The 15,329-nt window shown below is 44.0% G+C and overlaps 1 protein-coding gene across 1 annotated transcript in view; it reads left to right on the forward strand.

The window, feature by feature from the left end:
• Positions 1-880: 880 nt before the first annotated feature.
• The window catches only part of pla2g6 (phospholipase A2, group VI (cytosolic, calcium-independent)), a 71,119-nt gene continuing 56,670 nt past the window's right edge, over positions 881-15,329 (forward strand). Inside the window, 2 exon segments of the mRNA XM_084318733.1 lie at positions 881-997; positions 1,986-2,206. Of these exon segments, the coding sequence (XP_084174859.1) occupies positions 1,992-2,206 (215 nt within the window). The 5' untranslated portion in view covers positions 881-997; positions 1,986-1,991.

Here is a 15,329-nt window from a genome sequence, read left to right on the forward strand (position 1 = left end):
CCCCCCCCCCCCCCCCCCCCCCCCCCCCACTCCAACCTCCTCCAATGTACAGTTTCTACGCCAAATGTATATACACTCCTTTTCTGGACACTTTTGTATCACAAACAGTACTGTATTTGCAAATCTGATATGTCATAAATGTATAGATGTAGCAGTCTGTCTATCTGTATGTCATGTATGTCATATATGTTATGATGAATTGAAAATGGGGGACCCTGATGTAAACAAGACGAAAGTCTTTCTCTGGTCTGCATCCCCTTAACAATTGTATGTATTGAGCTGTACTGTACCCATTCTGCAATCTGTTAATAAATTTTTCAATCAATCAATCAATCAATCAATCAATGCATTTGTCTGAGCAGCGTGAAAGGAATGGCGCATTACCGTAGTGGCGTGCGGTGACGGATGCGGAAGCATTTTTGCACTCTTCCGCTGTAATAAGCAACACGCAGCCTGCCTCTGCGGCTCTGCAGATACCCCCTACTCGCCGCGTCTCTTGGCGCGAGCACCGCGATAACCAGAGGGCTTCGCTCAAACCAACCTTAGATTCGCTCAACCAATCAGAGAGGGTCTGCAGAAATGGAGTTCAACCAATCAGAGAGGGGTCTGCAGAAATGGGGCTACGAAATGTAGAGACGCTGCCCGCCTATATGACTTGCGACCTATGCGACACTACTAGCTTTTGCCTCTGATTGGTGCATCTTAAGCTTTGAAGCAAGGTTGGTTGAAGTTTTCAGTTTGTCGATGTAGCCGTCAAAAGTCGGTATTCATAGGTAGATGCTAGATTCCACGGGCCGAAAGAAAATATGTACATTAATTATTATTATTTGTTTTACTTATGTAGTGGGAGTGGATAGGTTAGGGATATATTATATAACACTGTTAAGGTTACAATTATGACGGTTTGCAGCTTGGTCAAAAACTCACGACCCGATTACCGTGTGTGATCTAGCATCGACTGTCGTTGTCATACGAGACGAGGACAGACTGCAAGCAGGTAAGAAGTATCTCGAACAAGCTAGTCTGAAGCAAGGAGATTATTGTACCTACAATAGTAGATGTAACGTTAACTGAAGTGGTCTACGTGCTCATGGTTGTAAGTGGAACAAAGTGCATTTAACTTGCCATTGCCACCATCACTACTGTTGTATGACGAGTTGTCGTTTACGTTTGTGTGTGTGTGCGTGTATTACAGGATGTGTGTGTGTGTGGGGGGGGGGGGGGGGGGGGGGCGAAACTCGTGATGAATGGAACCGCTTTTTAAGGCATCTTCCCATCACACAGAGGAAGTGTTGTCAGCTACCTTCGTGACATGGCGGCCCAGTGAGCTCAGGGACGGTTTATAACACTGAATACCTCCAATTTAGCGAATCCTGTTTGTCTGTCCCTGCTTTAACTGTTGCTGAGGTTGACACTTTGGCTGTATACACTTACTTAATCTGAGGATCAGTTATACCTAAATCATACGTTTGTTGTTGACAGTCTGGCTTGTTGACATTATGCAATATTCTTGAGTCCTTAGTAGGGCTGGGCCAATAATACATTTAGGATGATTTTTACTTGTGCTTGAATGGAAGAAATGTTGTATCTTGGAACAAACATGCTTATTGATATTAACGATTTAAGTATTGAAATTTGGTATCAGAATGACATTGGTATCAGTGTCTGGTAACTCAGGTTGGAGGCCCGGCATAGGAAGCTGATTATGGGGTAGGGCCGTCCATTTTCGTCCTAACCTGGTGAAACGTTACATATTATCAATACCAAAATACCAAATTTCGATACCACAATTTCTTTTGATACTCTATAGTCTATATGGTATTGAAGCAATTCAATCTATACCATTAAAGTATCACATTTCAATACCCAGCCCTAGAGATACACATTTCTACCACATGTCAGATATCTCCCCTGACATCATCAGTGAGAATCATTTTGGGATTGTAATACCAATGGCGTTGAATCTCCCCTGCACTCTCATCTAGGTAACCATGCAGTTTCTGGGCCGATTGCTGGACACGGTCTCTTCTGTGTCCAACCTCTTCTCCAACCCCTATCGTGTCCGTGATGTGCCACTGTCTGACTACAGCAAAGGGGGCAAAGTGCGTCTGAAAGAAGAGGGGCGCATGGTTCTATACAGAAACCCCGCTTGCCAGTCATGGGACTGTCTGCTTATGTGTCCTGAAACACCTACCGTTGCTATGAGGTAGGTATTGATTACAGCATGGTAATGACTAATGAGCCAATGGTAATGTGGGCTGAAAACTAGGTCTGCAATCTATAGGCTACTATGTATAAAATATTAACTACTCTATTGAGTGAGTATATGCTAATTGGACAGTATCCTTATTGTTGGTCTTGGATCCGTTTATTTTATTATTCGTTATTTATTCATTTAAGGTTACACTCATTCTGGTCTATTTGCCAGCATTGAGGGTAATCTGATCCTAGAATTTGACCATCAAACTTCCACCAGTATTTTTTTAAAGCAGCTTATTAGACTACTGCCTCACACAAAAGTCGAATTGATTTAGGCCTACTTAGCGACCACCGCCTGGAGAGCAGGACAATTCCTTATCAAAGCAGCTTAACTTCAACAGAGCCTTATTATCTAGAGTGAGTCAGTGCTGAGTCATCCAGCCTCTATACCGGAATCCTTTGTCGCTAAGGCAGTTCTGCTTTACAACGATGGGGCCAAGCTGGTCTCCACTAGCTCACCTTCAGCTGAATCTGAATCAGAATCAGAATCAGAAAGGTCTTTATTGCCAAGTAGTTTTCACATACAAGATATTTGATTGTTTTCAGCGCGTTATTAACAGACCGACAATAAAGGACAGATAATAAAATAAAAAGGTGGAATAAAATAAAATGGAATATGAACTAAATTAAGATAGAAGCACAATAGAATAGAATTATGAAATAGAAAAAATAGGTCAGGGATGTACAACTGTATAATAAAGAGGTGGAATCAAATGAAATGGGATATCAACTAAATTAAATATAAGCACAATAGAATAATAGTATAATTATAAGTAAAAATTCAAATAGGCCAGGGCTGTGCAAGATGTGGTAAAGTATACACTAATTAGAATAAAAATAACAATACAGTGGGATGGGATATTTAGCAGGGCTGTGCAATTGAGCAGTTATGTGCAAAAAGTATGAGACATTAATAATCCCTCTTTCTCCCTCTCCTGTTGCCTTTCTTTGCTTTTTTAAGGCTTTCTTTAATAGTACGTCTTGTCCTGTGGATGTTTTATTAAATTTGTTTGTATTCACTTTTTCTCCTTATTTTTCTCCCATCCCAATTTCGTAATTCCAATTCTTCCCTCCCCTGTCTTGAACGTTGCTAGACTATGCCTCCCACTGGTCGGCTGTAGTGAGGATAGAAGTCTTGCATCACGTGTCCCCTCCGGTACACGAGGAGGCAGCCTGTTGCATCTTTTCACCAGACAGCTCGAACTCTCAGTGGCGAGGAGTAACGCGTGGGAGGCTCACGCTGCCCCCGATACTTCCTGTTTCTGCTGTACAGGCGTCACCCAACCGACCTGTAGGAGTCGCTGTCCACAACGTCCAATCCCCACCCACCGGCTTTCCCACCCTCTAACACTGCCAATTGTGTTAGTATGACGACCGGCCAAGCCGGTAGCAACGCTGAGAGCTGGGCTCGATACCAGTATATCCTGCGTTAGTGGCGAGCGCCTTGCCCACTGCGCCACTCAGCCGCCTGTCCTGTGGATGTTTTTGGAACTGTATTTCTAGCACAGAGGCCCAATTAAGAATAGAATAGAATAGATCTGGGGCGGTCAGGTGGCGTAGCGGAGATTGCGTTTGTCACCAAACGCCGGAGACGCTGGATTCGCCTGTTCGAATCCAGCTCACAGCTCCGGCGTTGTCACCAGCTTGGCTGGCCGTTCACACTAATACAATTGGCAGTATTAGAGGGTGGGAAAGCTGGCGGGGTGGGTCCGGGTCGTTGTAAACAGCGACTCCCACAGTTCGGTCGGGGCGTCTGCTCAGCGCGGATAGGATCTAAGGGGGGTAGTGTGATCCTTCCACACGTTACACCCTCTCAGTGAGAGCCCGCGCTGCCAGGTGAAAAGAAGCGGTTGATTGGCTAGACGTGTGTCGGAGGAAGCACGTGATAGCCTCCACTCTCCCAGACCGACTGTGGGGGGTAAGTGCGCAGCGACCAGGAAGGGGATTGGGAATTGGCATAACGACTAACATTGGGAGGAAAAAGGAGGGGGAAAAAGATTAAAAAAAAAAAATAATAATAGAATAGATCTTTATTGTCATTGTTACATTTGTTACAACGAAATTTTAAATGCAGCCCTAGGTGCTAGTAAAAATATAAAAACACAGTCCTAAACACAGTATTAAATATAAAAACAGGAGTAAGGCATAAATAACATTAACATAAACAGGGGGGTGTAAAAGATAATTGCACTATCCCTTAATGTTTTGTGGGGGGGGGGTGCAAGGGAGACTGTTGTTTAAAATTTTAGCAGAGTTTAGTGCACATATGGCCCTAGGTTAAAAACTAAACTTCAGTCTGTTAGTCCGGGTGGGCATGACGCTGAAACGCCTGCCCGAGCGCAGCCGTACGAGGTGTTTGTTGCCCGGGTGGTGTGGGTCTTTCAGTATTTTGACTGCTTTTTTAAGGCAGCAGGAGTTGTATAGTCCTTCCAGTGAGGGGAGAGGGCAGCCGATTAAGTTTCCCAGTAGAGAGTTAAAGGTGCTAGCCTGTAAGTGGTATTATTTTTGTTAAAATAAGTGGTCTACATGTTAAAATACCTATACATTCTAACAGCCATCACTGTAGAGTGTTTGGTCAGTAACATGGGTCTCCCAGTCCCAGTCAGGAGAGAAACGAATAAGAAGACTAAGAATAATACAAAATAAAATTTGTTTAAAGGGGAACTATTTTATAAATGGCCTTTTTGAGTGTTTAGCATTGTTTCCTAGCTATGTGAACTTATATTAATATGATCTATGTCTCAAAATTCTCATATTGGCGCATTCTTCCAATTCTCCTCTCACAATATTCACCCTCACTGAACTGAGTCGTTTGAAAATGTGCCTATATGTGATGTCATATAGTCACTGCTGCATGTTAATGTGGCTCCTCAGGCACCTGCACCTGCACCCCAGTCCACATCAGCTCAAAACAGCTCGAGATCTTGAGGTAGAAAAATGCTGTTTTTGAGGACTTGATTAGAAATACAAAACAATGAATAAAAAGTATTATACACTGAGCCTTCGGCCATGATCTTAACGGGAAAGTTCTGTTTGCCACTCTTCTCTGTCTCGCGTTCTTCTAGACAGGGTTGTCCTCTTAGTCCCGGACTCTTCGCTTTATCCCTCGAACCCCTAGCTCAATACATAAGACAATCCCAAATTATGTCTCCTATTTCAATTCAGGGCACACATCATCATATTAGCTTATACGCAGATGATGTACTCCTGTTTATGCAAAATCCCTCCATCTCTCTACCTCATCTGCTCGGCGTGATAGATGAATTCGGCAGCCTGTCCGGCTTTAAGATCAACTGGCCAAAATCTGCTTTTCTTCCACTTAATGAGCCTGCGAAGGCTACCATCTTACCGGCAAACATGCTTATGGTGGAGCACTTTAAATGTCTCGGGATTGAAATATTCCCCACTATAGGCCAGACGGTAAGGTATAATTACTCCAGCTTGGGTGACAGGATTACGAATGACTTTAACAGATGGTCCAAATTAAAAAATTCATTACAGGCCCGTGCGTCAATAATTAAAATGAATATTTTACCCAGAATTAACTTTATCAGCTCCATGCTCCCGTTACCTCCTCCTGTTGGTTACTGGCAGAAATTGCACTCTGCCTCGTATAAATTCGTTTGGAACAATAAACGCCCGCGCTTGAAGAGATCAACTGCCCAAAGGAGTAAACTCGATGGGGGCTTAGCATTTCCAGACTTTAAATATTATTTTCAGGCTTTCTCTCTGAGACCTTTGATCACTTGGTTTGATGCTCAAGCAGCTGTATCTTGGCGACCATTGGAGGAGAAGTTGGTGTCCCCATATAGACTTCAGGATATTGTGTATACCAACATATCAATTAAACAATGTAAATTAAGATTTGGCCCTTTAATCACACATGTGATCCAAACTTGGCGTGACACTCAGAAAGTGGGTACAAACCGCCATCAATGGCACACGCATTCCCCTCTATTTAATAACAATCTTCTCCTTATTGAACAACAACCTATTAGGTACCCTAGATGGGAAAAGAAAGGTATCCACACATTGGGGGATATCTTTGATAACTCTGGCCTCCGATCTTTCCAGGATATATCCAACGGATATGATCTCCCCGGAACCTCCTTTTTCTTTTATTTACAAATAAGAGCAGCTCTGAAGGCTCATGGCGTGCCATGGGATGCTCCACTAGTGCATCACCGCTTTCACAAGTTCTTTTATGACAAGGAGACTTCGAGAGGCTTTGTCTCTGACTTTTATCGCCATTTACTCATGACCTCGTATAAAGAGCTCCCCCTGGATACGATTTGGAGAAAAGATGTTCCGGAGTTGGATGTAGATTTTGATTGGGATGCAGTCTGGGAAAATGTTCGGTTATCCTCACACAACCCAGATCACCAACAGATTCATCTGAATTTTATTCACAGGACTTATTTAACCCCTAGACGATTGAATTCAATGGGTCTCAGACCTGACTCTCTGTGTACCTTGTGTCCAAGTGGCGCCACAGGTACATTTATGCATATGTACTGGGAATGCCCTCCTGTTGTGATTTTTTGGGAAAATGTTACATATCAGCTCGCAGACATTTTCTCTCTAACCATACCTGTATCTCCTTCTGTACTATTACTGAATGATCTCTCTAAATTACCGACCTCTATACAGGTGAAAAAACTAATTTTGGCCGGCCTCACAGCCGCAAAAAAATTGATTGCCTCACGTTGGTTTCATCCAGATAGACTCTGTCCAAAGGTATGGTTTCTCACCTACCTTGACGTGATCTATTTGGAGATATCCACGGCACGTGTTATAGGGGTTAGGGAATCTGATATCATAATTTGGTTGGCTACAGTGGCAAAGTTGAGGGAACGCATATAAGTTTGGAAATGTTTGTTTTGATTCTTGTTTTTTTTTTTTTTTTTTTTGCTGAGTGATGTATTGTGATGTATTATGAGTGTGACTCATGTTGAGGTCCTGGGGTGAGCGGGGGGAGGGGGGGGGGGGGAAGAGAACGAGCGAGTGTCCATGTTAGGATGATCACTGTACAGTTGTATCAGTAGTTGTCTTGTCATGTGGTGTTGAGTAAGTCTTTTTATGTATTGTTGTTGTTGTATTGTGATATGTTTTGTTTCATGTTGGAAAAAAGAAAAGAAAAGAAAAATATTTGATCAAAAAAAAAACAATGAATAAAAAAAAAATATATATTACAGAGGTGTTCCATAGACTCACAGGAATTGTGTAAAAGTGCCCAAATAGTGAAAGAAATAGTAAAATAGTTCCCCTTTAACTCATTGACTGCCAGCTATTAGATGGGGCCCGTTGTTGCAATGCCACGCTTTAAAAGATAGGAGTGCGTCACCTTGTTTGTAGAGCTATAACTGTATGCTATATTATAGCTATGGATGTTATGGGAGCAGAGGAACGGGACCCGTATTAAGGAAACACAACAGGTTCAAGAGGAAAAACGCCAAACGGCGTGTATTTATTTATACACGGTTCAAGGCAAACAGAACAACAAAAGATGAACGACTGTGGCGGTGTAGTGTTGGCAGGTCGGACGCCTGGGATATGAAGTGTGTATTTAATAAATGTGTCGGGAAGCAGTGTGTGTGTCTTAACACTAGAACAGCCATGGAGAAAATGTCACTGATTCCCACCGGAAGGGGTCAGATGACCCCACAGCTTATATGAGAAATATGAGAAAAATAAACAGTGTAAACTATATAATTACCTCTTAACCCTTTAATCGCCAAGGACGCCGTACACGTCATTCTCCGCCATGCGTAATCTGCCAATGACGCCGTAACACGTCATTGAGATCAATATTTCAAAAATCTGTGATGGCAATCATATTTCTCCCGCGGAGACTTGAGATCTCCTGTTGATCTCCTCTCAACTCTCCAACGGTTCAAGAGCGCCATCTGGTGGCCGATCGGCGGATCGCCCAAACAGCAAACCGGAAACAGAAAGTGGTGCTCATCCAAATTCGGTCCGACCACTCGCTATAGCTCCCGGGGCGCGTGTATCGCTTCCGCAACGGAATTCAGTTTCCGGGTTCGCCTGATTGGCCGCCACCGCCACGTGACCCACGCCGCTACCCGCTTCTCTGCCTCTGCCGCTGCCTGTGTGTTGACGCCAGGGTTAGAAATTAACATTTTTTTTCAAGGGCTTTTTTTGCCCCCCTTAATTGCTTTTCGGGGGCTTTTTTTTGTATTTCGGGGGCACAACATTTTTATAATGAAAATTAACATAAAGATTATAAAACATTGTTGACACTTTTTTTTACAGTCTTCGTCCCTATGTTTGATAACGTAATGTTAATGTCTCCATATATAGGGCTCTACGCTAACCTTTTTCCCAAGGAGCACATGTGCTCCTAAATAAAATGTTAATAAATAAAATCTAAATACAAATTTAGGAGCACACAGAAATTTAGGAGCACAGTGACAATTGTTCAAGTAACACACACACACACACACGATGTGTGACATCATGGCTTGGTTTCATGTTTTGAGGTACCTTCAATTATCTGTAAATAATACATACATACTCTATCTAAATAGATTACATATTATTGTCCCTGAGTGAGGGCAAGTTGTGTTGTTGTCTTGATATAATAACCGGTTGCCTCTGGATCAATGAATGTCTAATATTGAATAATATTATTAGATATTTTATTTTTAACATCCCTAATTCCAACAGTCAAGAGGCTTGTTTCAAATTGATGAAAAACCCCACACACGCAACGTTTGTGAGTATAGGCTCTGGCCAGGTCGATCAATGAAATACGTTGCGCGCTCAGCGCTGTGGAATGAAGGAAATGCGCATCGGGATCGGATTTGGATGTTATTCTTTTGGAGTTGTGTTACAAATGGAATGGTCTTTCCCCGCCGAACACAAGTTACTTAACGTTACACAGCCAGGTCGCGCTATGCAGATGCTTAGCTTGCTAACGTTAAGATAGCAGTGTAATGCTTGATGAGAGCAGAGCGCTCTCTCTGTGTTCGCAGCACCTCTCAAGTGCCTGGAAGCATCTCCCTGTAACACGCAGCGGGCCCCGCCTCCCTCCTCCTTGGAACAAACATTCCACCCAAAAACTGAATTTCAGTCCAGTTTCAATCTGAACTATTAACAGCGGAGCTGTTTTGTAATTCTTCATAATCACTCGTCTGTCTCCACACTGCAAGTAAATGATTTTTCCGCTTTGCACACACACATATTATTAGGGGCAATACGAGGGAAATGCTCGCACTGTAGAGCATATATATAATTATATATATAATTAGTAAACTGTCGGGGGCTTTTTTTGCCCCCTTAACTGATATTCGGGGGCATTTGGTCAATTTTCGAGGGCATTTTGCCCCAAGCCCCCGTTAATTTCGAACCCTGGTTGACGCGCGCGCGGCATGGACTTCACTGCCGCTTTCCCACTTCAACGCCAGAGTGCTCTTGTTTAATAATATTGTCGCGCCATCTTCTGAGTGCAGAAACGCTGCTGTTTAATGCTGCTGTCGCTTTTCACATAGTCATCTTGAGTCAAGAATCACTTTTCCCACTTCAATGACAGAGCTGCTGTTTAATGCTATTGTCGCTTTTCACATAGTCATCTTGAGTCAAGAATCACTTTTCCCACTTCAATGACAGAGCTGCTGTTTAATGCTCACTTTTCCCACTTCAATGACAGAGCTGCTGTTTAATGCTATTGTCGCTTTTCACATAGTCATCTTGAGTCAAGAATCACTTTTCCCACTTCAATGACAGAGCTGCTGTTTAATAATATTGTCGCGCCATCTTCTGAGTGCAGAAACGCTGCTGTTTAATGCTATTGTCGCTTTTCACATAGTCATCTTGATTCAAGAATCACTTTTCCCACTTCAATGACAGAGCTGCTGTTTAATAATATTGTCGCGTTGTGGAAAGCAGGATGAGAGAGCGTAGATTTCAGTGTGTATCATTTAATCATTTAACATTTGAAAGGCATACATTGTTGTCATACAGAAGTACAGAATACTTTTATCAAATGCTTCTTACTGTTACTGTTAGAGACTGTGCTAGACAAGATAAGTATGAAACAAAATAGTATAGCATGTAAAATAGAAGTAAAAATAGAGGTCACAGTGTTCAGTATAGACATATGTACAATGTTCGATGCAGAATAGAAGTAACTGAGTTACCATACAATATACAATATACTATGCAATGTACTAATATACAATACGCTATAGTGCAAAGCAGAAATGGGATGAGGTACAATTTACAGTAAGGTGTACGAGTTGCAGTGCAAATGCTTCTTACTGTTGCGCTCCAGACACTGTTACCATACAATATACAATATACTATGCAATGTACTAATATACAATACGCTATAGTGCAAAGCAGAAATGGGATGAGGTACAATTTACAGTAAGGTGTACGAGTTGCAGTGCAAATGCTTCTTACTCATCCCAGTGCAAATGCTTCTTACTGTTGCGCTCCAGAGACTGTTACCATACAATATACTATGCAATGTACTAATATACAATACGCTATAGTGCAAAGCAGAAATGGGATGAGTAAGAAGCATTTGCACTGCAACTCGTACACCTTACTGTAAATTGTACCTCATCCCATTTCTGCTTTGCACTATAGCGTATTGTATATTAGTACATTGCATAGTATATTGTATATTGTATGGTAACAGTCTCTGGATCGCAACAGTAAGAAGCATTTGCACTGCAACTCGTACACCTTACTGTAAATTGTACCTCATCCCATTTCTGCTTTGCACTATAGCGTATTTGTGGTAACCTCTAATAATAAGTAAGCCACACAACACGCTTGTGATCCATTTGGTTGAGTAGTTTAGTGGGTAACGGGAGCCATACAATACAGGTGCGTCTTACACTCTGCGCACGTTAGTCATACAGGTAAGAACGCCGGCCCCGGATACGGAGAATACCTCACGTATATATCTGTAGTCACAAAATAATATCCCTTGAGCAATAGCTCCCTCTAGTGGGGGAATATAGATACTGCCTCCATATTAATCCTAGATATATATATAAGGCTGACATTACAACACCCCTCCCCCTTTAAATTTCAACATTACCCAATGTCCATGTAATACAAAAATAATACTAAATAAAGGACTTAGCAACAGCTTACCAAATAAGGCACTTGGAAAACATATTACCAACAGTCATTACACTCATAACTGTCGTTAAATGTTCAGTCTGTCGGGAGGTCTGCGATCACGCTGTGACCTGCGCAATACCGCTGGTGACCTCGGACACACCACAGGTGACTGAGGTTTGGGTGGCTCTGGTGTTGAGAGCATGAGAGGGGTCTGAGTGTCAACTCTACTTGGGGACACAGACACCTCTCCTGGGGAGTCTGTCACTGGTACCGTAGTCACTGGCAAACAACATTCTCCCATAGTCTGTTCCCCACGGGTATCCACCGTGGTGCGATCCGTCTCTGAACTGGTGTCGTGGCGTAGGCGTACATGGTCCTGGTGTCTACGGAAAACACGTCCATCAGTCAGTTGAATGACATAGGAAACTGGGCCACTCTGTTTCAGAATAACGCCAGGCAGCCACTGTTGCTTGTTGATAGTACTGAAATTCCTCACATAGACCTTGTCCTCAGGTTCTAATTGTCTCTCTTTTGCGTGCTGATCATGACGCTCCTTCTGCTTCTCCTGCTTCCTCTGTACTTTCGCCTTCATGTCTGGACGCAGCAAGTCCAATCTCGCCTTGGGCCTATGCCCCATCAGCATCTCTGCTGGCGTGCGCCCCGTTGTCGTTTGAGGCGTGAGGCGATAGGTAAACAGGAAACATGAAGCTGCCGCGATTACCGCATTACCGCGGTATCGCTGTTACATCACGGCCACCGCAGAGTAGGCTGAATACCGCGTCACCGCTGTTTTTTATAATAATAATAATAAATTACCCTCCTCTCGTTGGGCTTGCGGCTCTGCAGATATACCCTACTCCTCTATCGAGGTTCCAAGCGACCCTATTGGGTACCAGAAAAGTCATGTGAAACATTGCAGACCACTGATTGGTCAGAAGAGAGACGCGTCACACGTTGTAGCGTCATGCAGTGTGTTACCACCAATCGGCAAGCGCGTATTAGGTTTTTACTTCCTGAATGTCAGCTCATCACAACACGGCTAATAACGTTAGCTTTAACTCTCCGCCGGAGTGGACTATCATCGCTCCTCAGGAGTACTAAACGAGACATAATGATTTTACTGTCTGCAACGAATGTTATAATAAAAGCCCTTCGTTCTATACACTTGTCTGATTGAAAACTTTATTAACAGACCGCAGAATGGGACAACTCAGCACGCTCTGAGCAAAGAAAGGAACTGAGATATGAATAGAGTATTGCTTGCCTTGCTATGGTCCGGTAAATACGCTGATGTTATTGAACGTATAACTATATAATGTTAATGCCACAAAACGAATGCCTTTATTATAAAGTAGTAACTTTATAGTAATAATAATAAGAAAGGGTCGGGGGGGTTAGGGGTAACCACCCCTGCCCGCGACACCGAGTGAACTGCGCACGACCAGAGGGGAAACTTCGAATCCGTGTTTCACTTTCAATAACTAATGCGTGCTTGCCGAATCCCAAACAATATTCATGCTGCAAAGTAATCCTCTAAAGATAGACATTTAGACTAGAGGCAGGCTATATGCTATAAAGAGTAGACTACTACTACTAAAAAAAAAATGCATTCAAACTTTTTTTTTGAATTTTTTGTGTGCGTGCGGTAATATTTTGCAAATGTGTGCGGTAAGGAAAACATCAATACCGCGGCAGCTCTACGTGAAAGTCTAGTGTTTAGAGAGTCTCCTGTCATCCTCTTTAACCCCTCTTTCACTGTCTGAACAGCCCGCTCAGCCAAACCATTTGAGGCTGGGTGGAACGGCGCCGTCCTAATGTGATTAATGCCGTTCTGGTGCATAAATTCACTGAATAGCTCACTGGTGAATGTTGGGCCATTATCCGAGACCAGGGTGTCTGGCAACCCATGGACTGCGAAGACTTGTCTGTGTTGGTCTATGGTTGTGGGGGCTGTGATATTGTTCATGATATGGGCTTCTATCCATTTTGAGTGTGCGTCTACCATGATCAGAAACATCTGTCCCATAAAGGGTCCTGCAAAGTCTACATGCAGCCTAGACCAGGGGCGGTCTGGCCACTCCCATGGGTGCAACGGAGCAGGCGGTGGATTGTTCTGATTAGTCTGACACTGTGTGCATGATTTTACCTTGCTCTCCAGATCATCGTCCATTCTTGGCCACCAGACGTATGATCTCGCTAGGCTTTTCATCCGGGAGACTCCTGGATGAGTCTCATGTATCTCCTCCACAACTTGTGACCGTCCTGGGGGCGGTACGATGACCCGCGACCCCCAGAAGATGCAGCCGTCCTGCAGGCTCAGTTCTGTTTTGCGTTTAGCATACGGCCTCAGTTCCTCTCCCTCCACGACACTGGGCCAACCTTGCAAAAGGAAGGTCTTGACCCGAGACAGGACCGGGTCCCTCTCTGTCCACTGCTTAATCTGTGTCGCTTTGATAGGTGTCTCTGCTAGCCTCTCCAATGAAAACACAGTCTCTGGAGGCACATATGTAGTGGCGGGTGTCTCTGGTAACGGCAGTCGACTCAGTGAGTCAGCATTTGCGTTATCCTTGCCCGCTTTGAACACTATAGTGTACTGGTAGGCTGAGAGTGTGAGAGCCCAACGCTGTATCCTGGCTGAGGCCAGCGGTGGGATGCATTTTGTCTCACTGAACAGACTCATCAGAGGTTTATGGTCTGTTGTGATAGTGAATGCCCGTCCGTATAGGTATTGATGGAAACGCTTCACAGCAAAAACAACAGCTAGACCCTCTTTATCTAACTGAGAGTACCCCTTCTCCGCTGCTGTTAGGGTACGTGAAGCAAAAACAACAGGCTTCTCATCTCCATCCTCCATGATGTGTGAGAGCACGGCTCCGACTCCATAAGGCGAGGCATCACTCGAGACGATGATCTCTTTGTCTGGGTCGTAGTGAACGAGCAGCTTCGCAGACTGGAGCAGCTCTTTCACTTCCTTAAAAGCTCTCTGCTGCTCTCCACTCCACTCCCACTTAGTGTCAAGGTGCAGTAGCTTGTACAGTGGGGACAAAACATTTGATAAATCCGGCAGAAATTTGCCATAATAATTCACCATGCCCAAAAACGATCTCAGTTCATGGACACTCTTTGGGCTTGGAGCCTCCTTTATGGCTCTCACCTTGTCTTCCAAAGGGCTGAGCCCCTGTGCTGTGATCCTGTGTCCCAGGTAGGTCACGCTCGGTGCCAGGAACACACACTTGGCACGCTTCAAACGCAGTCCTGCGTCTGAGAGTCGTTTCAACACCTGTGCTAGGTTAGCCAGATGCTCCGCCTCCGTGGCCCCCGTGATGAGGATATCATCTAGATATACCGCTACGTGCGGGATACCCTGTAACAGCGTGTCCATTGTTCTTTGAAAAATGGCGGGGCTGGATGCCACTCCAAACACAAGGCGATTGTATTTAAATAAGCCCTTGTGAGTGTTGATGGTGACATACTCTTTTGACTCTTCGTCAAGTTGCAGTTGCTGGTAAGCATGGCTCATGTCTAGCTTTGTGAAAAGCTTCCCCCCTGACAAGGTTGCAAACAGGTCATCCACTCTTGGTAGTGGATACTCCTCCAGTTTAGAGACCTGATTTACCGTCACCTTGTAGTCTCCACATATGCGTGCTGTATTATCCTCTTTCAGGATTGGCACAATGGGAGCCGCCCACCTTGAAAATTGGACGGGTTCAATGATGCCTTGCTTCTGCAAACGTTCCAGCTCCTCCTCCACCTTGACCTTCATGGCATACGGCACCGACCTAGGCTTGAAAAACCTTGGGGCGGCCTCAGGGTCAACATGGAGTTTCACAGTTACCCCCTTCAGTGTGCCCAGCTCGTCCCTGAAAACATCACTGTACCGATGCAGGATGTCCTCTGTCGTGTCTGTCGTGTGCACATATTTAACATTATGCCAGTTTAGCTTAATTTTCCTTAGCCAATCACGGCCCAAA

The sequence above is a fragment of the Notolepis coatsorum genome (genome assembly GCF_963971535.1).
Source record: "Notolepis coatsorum genome assembly, chromosome: 7".
Taxonomy (NCBI): domain Eukaryota; kingdom Metazoa; phylum Chordata; class Actinopteri; order Aulopiformes; family Paralepididae; genus Notolepis; species Notolepis coatsorum.